We start from the raw sequence: 15182 nt of genomic DNA, 5'->3' as shown, positions 1-15182 counted from the left end.
TTTTTTTGTTTTTTTTTCAGCTGCGTCTATTGACGCCTTAAACGATGGAAGATTAGGGAATATCAGGATGGTTTGCGCGCGCACTGCATACAAAGGTTGAAAAAATAGAAGTGTCAGTTACGACATCCTCAACTCGCATCTCAGTGACTCGTGGAGATTTAAGACAAATGAGATCCAGATACTTACGTTGGAGTAAGCAGCAGATCTGAACTTCTTCACTCCTCCGTTTGGTCGAACGTCTTCAATGCTGTAGCCGAGGGGAGCTTCGTAAAATAAGGAACTACTACTACTAGACTTCTTTTTACCACCTTTTGACTCCATTAGATCATTCACCTGTACAAGCCAAACACTTGCAAGTCAGATCCAGTGCATGCACCAAAATAAGAAATCTGAAATCGCAAAAGGAACTGCATATAACAGCCATAGAATTCTAACAGAGTGAAAAATATAACTGATGTTTTATAAAGGTCTAGATAACAAATATACCATCAGTAGATTACATAAAACTTCTGGATGGGGAAGGTTTCTTACGAGATAATTGAAATTGACGAATGATCAATAAAAATAGACACAGTCCAGTTAACAGATCGGTGATATAACATTTAGCAGCCAACAAATCATATGCAATATAAAGTGCAAAAGGAAAAACAACTATAGGCTCAGAAAATACCTAGAGAAAACAATTTAACAACCCTTTTGTGTCAACTATCCTTAAAAAAACCATGTGAATGTTACAGATTCAGATATTATTACAAAAATCAGAGCTAAACTCCATGCTGCATATCATGATCAGAGGCGGAGCCAGAATTTCAACTAAGGGGGTTCAATATTCAAAGAAAACTTAGTCGAAGAGGGTTCAACACCTACTATAACTACATAAAAATAATTTTAATCATGTATAAATAGTATATTTTTTCCGTCGAAGGGGGTTCGTCCGAACCCTCTAAAGAAGGCTTGGCTCCGCCCCTGATCATGATCTAACAGACATACACCCATTAAATAGGAGCTGGAGAAACTATGACCCAAGACCATAATATTTTCATCCATTGCTGTACCAATCCCTTATAATACCTATAAATCCTCTTTTTCATTTTTTTTACTCTTTTATTTCAAGTGATGAAAATGTTGATTCATGTACAATTAATTATCATGAAATGCATCCACAGCTAACAATTACAAGTTACTAGTTCAAATACAGTGAAACAAATGCTCAATTAAGGTTAGACAACAAGATTAAAAGAGAGCCTTTTCAAAAATTATATCAATATAATAAAATTAGAATTTTAAAATATGGAAAACAGACAGAAGCTTTTGGTTAAAGTAGTTCTCCAAAATGACTCATGTAATCATGTAAAGTGGAAACTTTTGGAATTATATATATAAAAAATTTATTCAAAAAGATGGATTCTTACACATAAGTATAAATGGGGGAAGGAGGTCAAGTAAAGCTGCCAAGGTGGGTCCTACTGTTTAGCTAGAAACATAAATCCTTGGAATGCCTCCAAATAAACAATTGTAGCTAAATTTCATAAAGAAAAAATCTTTCATGAAAAAAGAGAAAAGAACAAAAGAAAAAGGCCATATCTCAAATCCCAAACTAATTTAGAGGGTGAAAAAGCTTTATCTGACTATGATTTTAGTAGTAGGTACTTTAGTATAATCTAGTTTTAATTGCTGAATATGGTGATTTTACTTTCAAAAAATGACCTTTACTATACAATTATTCCGATCACACGTCTTAAAATTTATACAATCATAATAACTCCCAAAACTATTGTAGTACACCAAAAGCTAATCATATCAACAACTTTCACCATAAAACAAGACAAATCATAGCAATCTTTTCAGAGGGTCTTCAGGAAAGAAACAACAGCAATGATTTCTTTAAAACCAATCAGTAAATGATGGGAAAATAATGATGTCTCTACTTCCATCATAAACAATTACTCCCACGTTTCAATTTGTTGGTCCGATTTTGATCTAGTATGAAGTTTAAAAAATAAAGAAACTTTTCGAATCTTGTGATCTTAAATTAAAAGACATGTAAAAAATTCATCAAAGTAATCTTGTGTTTTAATATGTCACATAAACAATTGAAATTAAAGAGTTGATAAAAAAAATAATCATCTAATTTTGATTTGGCACAAAATTTAATAATAAAGAATTGAATCTCTCTAATCTTAAACTATGATAGTTAGATGTACTCTTTGATCTTGTGCTCTTATACCACGCACAACAAGCGGTTTTAAATGCATTTTTTAAAGAAAAGTACGGCAAACAAATTGAATCAAATATAGATTTGTCTTCATGAAGACAAATTTCTGAATAATTAAACACAAAAAATCTAATCATATCAACAACAACAACATTCACCACAAATCCTATCCAAAAGAGCAGAAAAACAACAAACAAAACAGCCTAAATTCCAACATTCAACTTAAATCACCAACACTAAACAAACATTCCTGATGAAACAAACAAAACAAGGAGCATCCTACTTACAATATTAAATAATTGAAATTTGTTCCGATTCCAATTCCGATTATTTTACTCCCAAATCACAACCTTTTTCATACCCGATTCTTTCCTCCAACAATCACGATTTAGTCTCACAAAGAAACACATAGACAATATTCAACATTCATTACGAAACAAAAACAAGAGCGTCATACTTACAATATTAACAAAATTCAACTTTGTTTCCCCAAACTCGATTTTTTCTCCAATTTTTTCCGATCTAATCTCACGTAGAAAACATTCAACATTCATTACGAAACAAAAACAATAGCATCATACTTACAATATTAAAAAAATTCAAATTCGTTTCCCCAAACTCGATTTTTTCTCCAATTTTTTCCGATCTAATCTCACATAGACAACATTCATCATGCATTATGAAACAAAAACAAGAGCATCATACTTACAATATTAAATAATTGAAATTTGTTCCGATTCCAAATCCAATTGTTTTACTCCCAAATCACGTTCTCAAATCTACACAAAAAAAAAAATCAAATCAACAAATAATCATCATCAACGAAACAACAAATAATTCATCATCAACAACAATACAATAAATTATACTTACAGAAAATTATTCGGTAAGAAACCCTAGAAATTTGGAGGACAAAGAGTATACAATAAGCTATAAAAAGATAATGTTACGCAGAATCCTTGTGAGCTATTGAAAAGGGTAAGCAAGTTGGGTATTTATATACACTTTCATTACATGATTGATCCTTATATTTTTTGTATATTGTATTTTAAGCCCCTATATTTTAGGAGATTTTTAGTATGCTTAACGAAATGACTATATTGCCCTTCAAAGTGGACAAAATGGTTGGTGGATATGAATAGTATATATGATTAGGAGGCTTTTTAAGATTTGAAGTTATATCCTGAAAATTTATTTATTTACTGAAAGTGACCATATATTTAATTTAATTCAATTTTATGATGTGTAAAGATTTGTTGAGAATTTAATTTCATTCCTTTTTATGAAAAGTTAGTTAGCGTTTGACTCTAAATTTTGAAAATTTATCGTCAAATATTTGTTTGGTCATTAAATTTGATCAGATTTAAAAATCTGATCTCATTTTTTTGAATTTTTGGGATTTTCACTCAAAAAAATTTAAATATTTTCGAAGTAAAATACATGTCTAAAGAAAACTTAAAAACTCAAATTATGAAGTTTTCAATTTCAAAATTTATGGTCAAACAAATTAAGATTATCCTCAAATTTAATTTATAACCATATTTTATAGTGTTAAATAAAGTTGGTTAAAAAATCAATTTCTTTCTTTGTTGGAAAATATATTCTTGATTTCTTATTAATCATTAAGATTTAAGTCCATATTTTATATTGTTATATAAAATTTTGGTTAATAATTCAATTTCTTTCCTTGCAAAATATATTCCTGATTTCTTGCTAATCATTATGTAGTTTATAGCTAGTCTTTTATTATTTTTCCCTTTTATTGAATTGGTAAAAGGTGTTCATATTATATAATATAACTTAATTACTACTTTATCATTCAGTTAAGACAATATTTCACAAAAGAAAAAAGGCAAAGTTATTAAAATCTTGATTGAATTACACTTAGTAAGCGTTTGACCATAGTATTTGAACGCAAATTTAACGTTTGAATTTGAGATAAGCATAACTTTAGCTGCGATAACAGATAATGATTTGAAGTCTCACATTTTGCAAAAAGTTTGATTTTAAACTTTAAGTTATGATTTCAATTACAGTAAGTATTTGCCTAATGACACCTTCAATTTAATCATCCATTGAGATATTAAAAACAAATTACTATGACAAAGTTTGTTTAAGTAATGGAATATTTCATAAGGTATTTTATAAGTTTTTTCTTTAAATTTTACTTCATAATGTCGACCTTATATGTGATTTACGATATTACATTTCTCCCCGTTATTTTGATTTCTTTATAACAATTTTCTGATAATTATTATTCAAATAAAATCAAGGTGTTAATATCTAGCTAGTAGTACCATTTCAAATGCTTGTTTAAGTGGTTTATGATAATGTTTGTATATATTGTTAACTTAAGTTAAGGTCTTTCTTATGTCCAAAGAATTCCAGATTTGGTTAAAATCTTATAAAAGTAAACTTAATAAGTTATTTGAGTTGTGATTAGATTCAAAAAATTACTACTACTAATTATTGAATCATGAAACAATATTGCACATTATATTGCATGTCTCATTAATTCATGACTATTTTATGACAATTTTCATAGTAAAGAGAAATTATTGATAGAGAATATCTCGTAAGGATGGTTGAGGTGGTTCAGCATATGATATTTTCAATGGAGGTTCACGGATGAAAACTCGTGCATGTTTTTTTCGGTCGAGCTCATCAAACATAGCTTGGCTAGTGCAGATTTACGAGCACTTACACTCAACGTAACAAGTTACTCTAGGTATTTGGCCAAACACATTGACAAGCCTCTTAACTTGGCACGATCTTTCATTTTATCACCTAAAGTGAACTTTGTTCATTTTAAACACCTAAAGTAATTATAAATTGTGTCACTTTGACAGCAAGTGCAACCAACGCGTCAGAACGGGTGCAAAAGAGTGTCCAAGTGACACAACTTATAGCTACTTTAGGTGGTTAAAATACATTATGAATTTCCATTTGATCACAGGCATATTGAAGTTTTGATCTCTTTAGCTACTTACTTTGTGGTAGGTGAGAATTTTCAATCTAGAATTCATCATTGTGAAGGGGAAAAAGGACAATAATGACCATGGTTCACCTAATAATGAATTTCAATGAATAGACAATTATACAATTTAATGCATTGTGTATTAAGTAATACCAAAATAGGAAATGTGTTCCCTTTCTTTCTTTCTTTTTATCTTTTGACTAAGAGCTTGTTTTATTGGTTGTTATTTATTGTGTTGTTTAATCTTAATATAATATTCATTTTAATCATTACATATATTTTATTATTTTATTATATTATATCGTTAAATTCATCCTTATGTAACGATAATAAGTCTCATTTATGTAATGACTGATTTAATATGATCGTGTTGTTATTTTTTTTTTTCCATTTCCTCTCTGCAGCTTTGCTACTTATCTAAGATTTTTAATTTATCTTTTATCCTATCCTTTTTAATAATGGCTCTATTATATATCCTACTTTTCTTATAAGTTTATCCTTTAAATTATTGATGTATTACATTATGTAACGACCGAACACGCTGCGACCTATCCAACGATATATTCATCAAAATAATACAAACATAATACTATACATTGTAAAATATCATATAGCAATCATCCAAACAAGGAAGTTGATCAATGTCAAATAGTATATGCCTAAACGATTCTGAATGTAATCATCATTTTTTGATTTAATTCAAATGAGTTTTGGATGAGTTTTTAATGTATTTGGGAATTTCTACAGATTGATCAAGCTAATTTATAATAATTTTTAACTTATAAGATATAACTCTATGTCATTACTTGTTTTGATAAATACCATATTTAATATTTTGTCAGTAATATTTTTTATACTTCCCAAAACACTCTTTATGAAAAAATAACTCCAAATTATTTTCTCTATTCTATTTTTGTCATTTGTCCTTTTTATATAAACATACTTTTCAAAATTCATCTTTTCTATAAATAACCGCTATCAATACTTTTTTTTACTAAATATACATGAACTCCTTAGTTTATCATTTTCTACACTACTTTCCAAATATATTATTACTTATTTATAAAACGGAAAAGGGTCAAAAATACCCCTGAATTATTTGAAATGGATCAAAAATATCCCTCGTTAGTTTTTGGTTCAAAAGTATCCCTCCGTTAAATATTTAACTCAAAAATACCCCTTCCTCTAGCAAAATTCCACCAAGCATGCCACCCAGTAAAAAGAGTCACGTGGACATGCCACATCATCGTCTACATATTAAATCCCCTCTTTAATTTCATCAGCTCAATTTGAAACCCAACCCGATCCAAAGCAAAAAAAATCGATCCAAAAATAAAATAAAAAGGAAAAAAAATCCGGATCTTTCTACTAATTAAAGAAAGATTTGAATCTTGATAAATTATATATACTTGATAAATTATTGAGACAAAAATTTATCCAATATTCCTCCAACACTTTCTGCTGCATCTTATAAAATATTGACATGATATTGCAGATGATGAAGATCATGTCCTTTCAGGTATCAACAGTTACTAGCAATCCCACAACTTACCCCACCTCTAACAAAGCACGACAAGACAGATTGCCTAGCCGATGAAATCGCAGACGAGATAGAACATGTCCATGCCCCAGGGGCGGCATTACTCCCGCTCCAACATCTCAATTTGCTTAGTACCCCAAACTCTTAGACAAATACGACATAGACATTAACACGACAATCGAAGGTGTTACCCTCCCTATTTGTGTCCACGATCGCATTGCGACCCTCGTGATCACCAACTATACTCTGTCTCAGCATGTGAGATACCTTAACAATTCCAAACATACTGGAGCTGGAATTAACATTGAGAATGATTGGACTGTTTTGATCTTAACTACGAATACTGTCGGTGGAAGCTTTGCCAGTGGAGTTACTAGTTTGATTAATAGTTGTGTGTTTGGTAGGAGTATTCATTATTATTTGATGTTCTTGTTGTCAGGTTTCTTCTGGTTAATCATGGATTCATGTCCATTAATTATTTGAATCTTTTGCCTTTTTTGTTTTATTTTTGGATTCATTTTATTTATTTTTTTGGGTCAGATCGGGTTTCAAATTGACCTGATGAAATTAAAGAGGGGATTTTACACATGGACGATGATGTGGCATGTCCATGTAGCCTTTTTTGCAAAGGTGGCATGCTTGGTGGAATTCCGTTAGAGGAAAGGGTATTTTTGAGCTAAATATTTAACGAAGGGATATTTTTTAGCCAAGAAAATAACGAGAGATATTTTTAATCCATTTCAAATAATTCAAGAATATTTTTGATCCTTTTCCATTTAATAAAATCAGTTTCCAACTCCTAAAAAGTGTTTTTACCAGGCCCTTGTACATTGGATATGTATGATGTTCAAAGTTTTTTCTAACTTCAAGATTAAGGTATTTCAAAATTTCTTGCAATAATATTCCATAATAATGACTACCAATTGACAATTCACAAATATAGAATTATTACTTCTTAATTTTTTAGTCCTTTGACTCCTTTCATCATACATTTCAAGAACTTATTGGGATGGTCAAATACAAGTGAATTTTTTTAATCCATTCCATTTTTATTACCTATTTATAAAAGTTGTCATGCTAAAATAGTAATAATAACAAACTCAATATTATCTCACAAGAAAAACATACTTTATTATTATCTCGTAAAGAAGCTTCTATAATCATCGATCATAAAAATAAAAATAAAGTGTTAATCCTTACCAAAGTAATCTTGTTACTTCTGATAACAAATTTGTATGAACTACTTCATGCAATATGTATTCAAATAATTCAAAATCTCAATAGTTTATGATATAGAGAAATTATTTCTGATAAATTATCAACTTAAAAGAGAAGTATATGAAGCATGATTGCAAGTAAACATGACAATCAATCAGAAAGATACAAAATAAACACAGCAATAGACATTACTTCACCCATTCAATAATACTTATCAACTATTAATTTGACACACAAGTTAAGAAACAACAAAATAATAAGCGTTATTTTATAACATCACTCTTTAAACATAATAAATGTTATGTCTGAAGAAATGCACTGTGTAATTAATAAATAGTTAAATACTACAACAAGAGTAAAATAGACAGGAAAGAATAAATTATGGATTGACTAATTTTTTTTAACTTACCCATGGTAGGTGAGGGTTCTCAATGGAATTTCACATTATTATTATTAAGTGGTAAATGGTCCACACGAAAACAAATGTTAATTTTCAATTCGAAAATGACCGAATTATTATTATTACAAATTAAACAAACGTTAATCAAGTATACAACAAAGAAAACGTGTCCCTAATCCCCTCCTAAACAGTGGCTGATCCAACGCTTAAGTTGCGAGTTAAAACATATTTCAATATGTTAGGCACAAACTATAGTATATTTCTATAAATAATGTCACCAAAAATTCAAAAAATATTAAAGTTTTAACTGATTAATTAAAAAACTCAAAATATTATCAGTTATTTTTATCGGATTTGATCTTCGTGAATCCTTGTTGGACCTAAGTCTTAAAATAAAAAATTTTAAGGTAAAGGTCAGGCGCTACTATCTTAGATGAAATATCTTATTCCATAAAAATAAAAAGAAAATCTCTTGCGTAAGAGTTAAAATATGAGAATCAGAAAGTGGATTTAAAATTTATGAATTCAATCGTTAAAGTTTTTAGTATTGAACTCATTGTATTTAATTCTGACCTATTATTTGTTTCAAGTTTAGTAAATCTTTACACATGAATTTATATTTAAGATCAAAAATAGTGAATTCAAATAAATTGAGTATATTCAAATCTTGAATTCATCTTTGATCTTTTATATAAATAAAAAAACTTTAAAGAAAAAAAGAACTCTCCTCCTCATTTGAGTTGTAGTGAGAATCAAATTATTAATTACTCTAATTACTAATTAATAATAGGAATAAAGAAGTCTATGTGACCAAAAAGATCTGATCTTAATTAATTATATGCTGCAAATTGCTATGTCTTAATCAACCATTAATTTATCTATCATGCACCTTGGAAATCATGGGCAAAAAAAGAAAATATTCTCCATTATATTACATTATTGAATATATAAATATAAAAACAAACCATATATTAAGTGATTCCAAAATAGGGATGGCCAACTAGACAACTAAAAAATGGCTTCTGACTCATTCATATGCAATTCGAGTTATCGTATTATTTGACCAATTGGCATGTCCCCACTATTGAAGTCTTTTTGAATTAATTATTATATTCAGATGAGTTTACGCATATCTCAATCAGTTTTACAAAATATTTATTGTTTTTCTCCAGTATAATTATCAGATAGATGAAAAGAAATATGCTAGGACCACTTTCGTTCTATTTTAATTGGTCACTTTTCATTTTATACGATATTTAGGAAATAATTTTCCGTCTCAACTTGAGATGACATATTGATTAAAAAAAATAATTAATAATACGATTAGTTTACCATAGTACCCCTATTAAATAATGTTTACATTTTAATTTGAAAAAAAAAAGTAATTAATGCAAAGGGTAAAATCTGAAAAAAAAATTATCTCTTCTTGATTAATGAAAAAAAGACAAGTAAAATGAGAAATCAAATTAAAAAATTTGGGATGGATAATCTGAAACGAAGAAAATAGTAAATAAGATGGTTAATTTTAGTATATTAATTTACTTTTTATTCATACTGATGGATATTAAGATTATTTATGAAAAATATGCTCACAATAATGGAATAACATAGGGCATGCATATGAATAAATTTGGAACTTAAAAGATCTATTTAGGCTTCTAAAGAATGTTAACTATAGGGAGAAACCAAAAAAAAGTAATTTATTTATTTTATTTTAATAAATAGATAAGTAATTTGCAATATATATTTATAATAAATGGCGAACTAAAATAAGACGTGAGGAGTATACTTTTCAAGAATATTAAAAAGGAAATGCATATGTGACTATTGAAGTGTATAAAAAATTATCAGCAGAAAGAACATGATCTATCTTCTTTAAATTTTTAAATAATAAAACACAATAAGTTTGTGACTTTGAATAAATAATTACTATAATCCCTTTAAGATTTGTTGTAAGGATTTGGCAGATAATATCATATTATTTTATTATTCAGATCCGATTTTATAGGCCGATAATATGGTTATGCTCATTAAATAGTGCAATAATGGGAAACTTCTAGGGGTTGTTAGAGTGGGGTAGGTGGGTGATATGATGAATGGCGAAGCTAAAATTTCTATGAAATTTAAAAAGTAAAAAGAAATACTTCAATATTTACTATATTACGTAAAAAATAATTTAATTATATATAAATAATATAATTTTATACTGAAGAATATTTCAATGAATCTCTGGCTCTTGACAGTTCCGCCCTTGATTGTGGCATGTGAGGTTAGGGGAGGGGAGAATAGAAAAAACTCAAATTCCTCATTGATAAGTAGCTTTTTGGGATATAGACTTTATTGAGTTACTATGAACAGTTGTAGATCATTTCATTATTAAGTGAAGACGGAATCAGGATTTTAATTTTATAGATGTTAAATTTTAAAATGATTAACTTCAAGAGTAGTAATTATGTTCGAAACTTAATATTTATATATATTTGTAAGTTTTGACACAAATATATTGTTTATATAATATTATTTAAGCTACAGTATATCTTTTGCCTTCTGTTTTTAATTGAAGATTTTAGGTTCAATTGAGCGCTAAAAAGAAGAAGCTCGTAATGAGAATCGTTTTGCTTTATCACGCCTAATGTGGCATGCAATGGGTAAGGAACATTCTTGACATGAACATTTTTTTCTATAATTTAGATGAAAGACATAGACGTTCAAGTGTTTATCAAGATCTTTAAACTTACAAATGAGAAAATTTAGATTCTACTCAATACTCATTCTATATCATAATTCTCATCAAGAAGATTTGAAATATAAAAAATAGATATACAAAAAAGTCTCATACTGAATATATACCTGATAAATAAAGGCTCATAATTGTGTGGTATTCTTAAAAGGATTATTATTATATTATTATATGATAAGATGCTTTTTAAGGTTTTGGTGGGACTATATGTGAGGAAAAGAAAGAGACAAAGGACCAAATTGTCTAGTTTTCAACAAGTTTGTGTTTCACATTTTAATTTTTTAATCGGCATTTGATATCTGCATTGAACCTTGACTAAATTTAGTTTCACGTATAGCATAGATTCTTCAAGCGATATTCTCAACAAATATTTCTTTTTTATTATCAAAAATCTAGCATAGATTCTTCAAGCGATATTCTCAACAAATATTTCTTTTTTATTATCAAAAATCTTTAATTAAGATCGAAGAAATCTCAATCATCATATCGTAATCATATATTTTGTCGTTTTCTTATAAACTCAAGTACCCCAAAAAGTATAGCATGATTCACAATCATTTCATGTCAATTGGCAATCAAATGTTTAATTTTTTTTTACTTTTTTCCGTATCATAAATTAACACTAGTTGGCATTTTTTTACTTTCCAACGTAACTAGGAAATATTAAGACCTAATTAATAGCACAACTAGAATGTTCGTAATAAGAAAATTCAATATCTATTATATATGTGAATAATTATAATTTTGATCTTATATTCACAATGTACGAATAACAAATAAATCTACAATTTACACTTTATATCGAGATCCAGTGTAAAACTGTATTAGCAATAATAATCAAATTAAGCACGTTATAAAATGACAAAAAGAAAATCATTAAAGTTATTTTTTGATACAATAGTCTCTTATAACCAGAGTACTAGTTTTATAATTTATCCATCATATAACAATTGTTATGTTACTATAATAATTATTTATTATTATAACGTTGTTATTATTATTCTTAATGACTTATATTACATTTGTGGAAATTAAAGCAGAAAGTAGAAATGAGATAAACAGATCTTCAAGAAAAAGTTTAAAATTTGTCATAACAAATCTTAAATATTCTATTTGATGTCACTTTAATTACGTGAATAATATTTTTCATATAGTATATGTTTTGGTTAGGTAATGTGAAGAAATATTTTGGTGACTAAAATTCTTTCGTGTAGTTATTTAAGTGCATGAAAGTCAAATTCACGTGTGTTAGGTTGGACCTATAAAGGAGAAATTATCACATTTAGTCCCTCAAATATCGAAAAAAAAATTATTTTGATCTTTGTGATTTCTGATTAGGCCAATTTAATTTTTAGTTATTTTATATATGTCCTTTTGATTCCTCTATTTATTTTACATCTAAGGCTCATTGAAGCCCCATAAGTTTAATGAATATTTAAGTGCTAAATCATTTAATTATTAATTAGTATGTTAAGTTAATTTTGCATTGCTAATCTATATTTGAGGAGTAATTTAATTTTAAAAATATTCGAAAACATCATATATTTGTCTAAATAAAGTGATTAATAATGCATATTTTAATTAAGAAAAGACTAAATATACTTAATCAAATACTACAACAATAAGGAAAGGACCAAAATGCAATTAAAACAGGAAAATAGAAAATGTAAGAAAAAAAACACGCATACGTGCATATCCTAAAGTCTGGATATAATTTCAAAAGAAATATTCTCCTTTTTATCTAAAAATAAATAAATTAAATAATGGATATAATATTTTTAATAAAAAAAATCATGTGGTCTTGGATCTATTGTTTTTATTTTAATAATAAAAATCATGTGGTTTTGGATCTTTCGATGTGTGAAACAAGTAGGGAAAACTACTCCAAATAGTTGTGCATTATTAATTTCATGTATAAATCACGCAAAACAGTATATAATTGGTTAATATTATCATATATTTCTTTGAATATAATAAATTTAATATTTTATAAAATACATTAAATAATAAATTATATTTAATGCTAAGAATAAATTATGAATTAATTTTTTAAATTAAATAAATATTATATATAATTTTAATATGGTGAATAAATAAAAATGAACGGACTACATGGCTTCTTATATGTGTGGCTTACATTCATTTTTTGGAAATTGTTATCGAATCTTTTTCCTCGATCAGATTAACTTTATTGGTGGACACAAATTCTAAGTTTGTTTACTTTCTTTTTTTTTTTTGTTGCAAAAATAAGTAGATGTAATTTTTTTCTTTTTTGAATGATGGTAGAGAAATATGAATTCAATCGATATGTTAAATACAGTAATGAAATTTCGAGTATTCTTTATCGGTTTTCCAGCTATGATAGGAACAATTTATATTACGACTCAATTAAATTTGATTCATGCACTGCAAGGTATATTTATCATGACAACGTTTTCGATTATATTTTTACCATTTGTATATGCTTGAATATGAAACTTTTGATTAAAAATGAATAAATAACATAGAAAACATATCGTTATCTGGATTGTGCTATCGAAAGTTCTGACAAAGTCGAAATCGAAGGATACTTGTCTCAAAATAGGTTGACTACTTAGAAATTTTCAATAATTATTCACTGTTATTTAGTAGCATACGTTTATCAAAAATACGATAATTAATACAACAAAAATACGTCCTTCCCAATCCTCTTGTACCAAGAAAATGACCTCACAAACATCATTTTCTAGTTCTAGTACAAACATTTGAAAGACATTTATGTTTTTTTTAAAAAAAAAGGTTACATTCCAAATGACACTTTATCAATGTCATAAAATCAAATAAAATTCTCAGGGTGAGATATAACTCTTCTTTTTGCCCTTATCATACATATTCTTTTGAAAAAAATAAAGATGTTAAAGAGATTATTGTAGCTAAGTTTTATAATTTATACTATATCACTTTAGATGTAATATTCTGATTCATCAACATGGTTGTGGTATTACATGGGCGGAGCCTCCTGTATGAAAGGGTGGTCAGGTGCACATTTTTCGTCGAAAAATTATGTTGTGTATATAGGCTAAATGTTAATTATTATGGGTGTTTATTTAATTTTACATACACTTAACGCAACTGAGAAAAAATTCACACTCTTCATCAAATTTGTGGCTCCGCCACTAGTGGGGCTGCTTCATATATTCTTAACCAGAGGTCTTGGATATGAAGAAAATCTTGTTCGAAGCATTATTCTAAATAGTGCATGATTCAGATTAATCGGGGTTTCAATGTGAACACTGGACAACAAGTGAGAAATTAAAAGAAGAAAAATATTCCAACTCCCACTTTTTCAAATTATGTTTCGCTATTCCGCCATTATTTTATATGTTTAGAGGTTGAAAAAGAATAGTGATCATAAAATAATGAGATAATACATCAAAAAAAATTTGAACTTGTCCCAACAACTTACTTTAGTACTTAAACTTTATGGATAATTATTTATCCACTAAATCTTTTTGAAGTGATTATATACCACCCTAAAAATACAACATCATTCTCACCACGGAGAGTGTATTATACTTGCGCCACATCAAAATTTATTTTAAAAAAAAGTGGCCTCATTAATTTATTTATAATACAATATTAAAAAAAAAAAACTCCCCCTCCCCCTCTCGCCCCCCCCCCCCCCCCCCCTTTCTTCTTCAAGCCCCCCCCCCCCCCCCCCCTTTTCTTCTTCCACCCCCACCCCCGCCCCTGACAGCCCGCACCCCATCCCAAAATTCATAAAGATGAATTACGAAACAAAGCTTATGAAATTCAAATCAAACATTCAAATCTGGGTACGAAATTCAAATTTATGGATTAAACCAAACATCTAAATTTTATCTTTATTTTCGTAATCCATAAAAATCAAGTTGCCACTTCAAATCAAAGCTTGCACTCAAACCAAGCATCCAAATTTATTTGTTTATTCAAATCAAAATTTGCATCAACAATCAAATTCTTTATACACATTTTTTTCTTATAAAATTAATGAAATCTAATAAAAATGAAGATGGTGGGTTTGAAGAAGGAGAAAGGGGATTGGGCGGGGGGGGGGGGGGGGGGGGGGGGGGG

At 28.2% G+C, this 15182-nt stretch overlaps 1 protein-coding gene, 1 non-coding gene and 1 pseudogene across 2 annotated transcripts in view; 2 read left to right on the top strand and 1 right to left on the bottom strand.

Moving 5' to 3' along the window:
- Window positions 1-52: 52 nt before the first annotated feature.
- On the bottom strand, window positions 53-3246 carry LOC107847415. The gene is made up of 4 exons (XR_007047089.1): window positions 3089-3246; window positions 2925-2994; window positions 187-333; window positions 53-83 (listed from the first exon to the last, which is right to left on the bottom strand). It is a non-coding gene; the product is annotated as an uncharacterized LOC107847415 (transcript).
- A 2587-nt stretch (window positions 3247-5833) lies between these two features.
- LOC107846787 lies at window positions 5834-7390 on the top strand (annotated as a pseudogene).
- Window positions 7320-15182, top strand: part of LOC107846788 — a 16317-nt gene continuing 8454 nt past the window's right edge. Inside the window, exon 1 of the mRNA XM_016691074.2 lies at window positions 7320-7397. Coding sequence (XP_016546560.2) covers window positions 7320-7397 — 78 coding nt within the window. The remainder of the gene's footprint in view (window positions 7398-15182) is intronic.

This window comes from Capsicum annuum, chromosome 11 (genome assembly GCF_002878395.1).
Source record: "Capsicum annuum cultivar UCD-10X-F1 chromosome 11, UCD10Xv1.1, whole genome shotgun sequence".
Taxonomy (NCBI): domain Eukaryota; kingdom Viridiplantae; phylum Streptophyta; class Magnoliopsida; order Solanales; family Solanaceae; genus Capsicum; species Capsicum annuum.
Note: the sequence above shows the minus strand (reverse complement) of the source record. Positions and strands in the feature narration are given on the sequence as shown.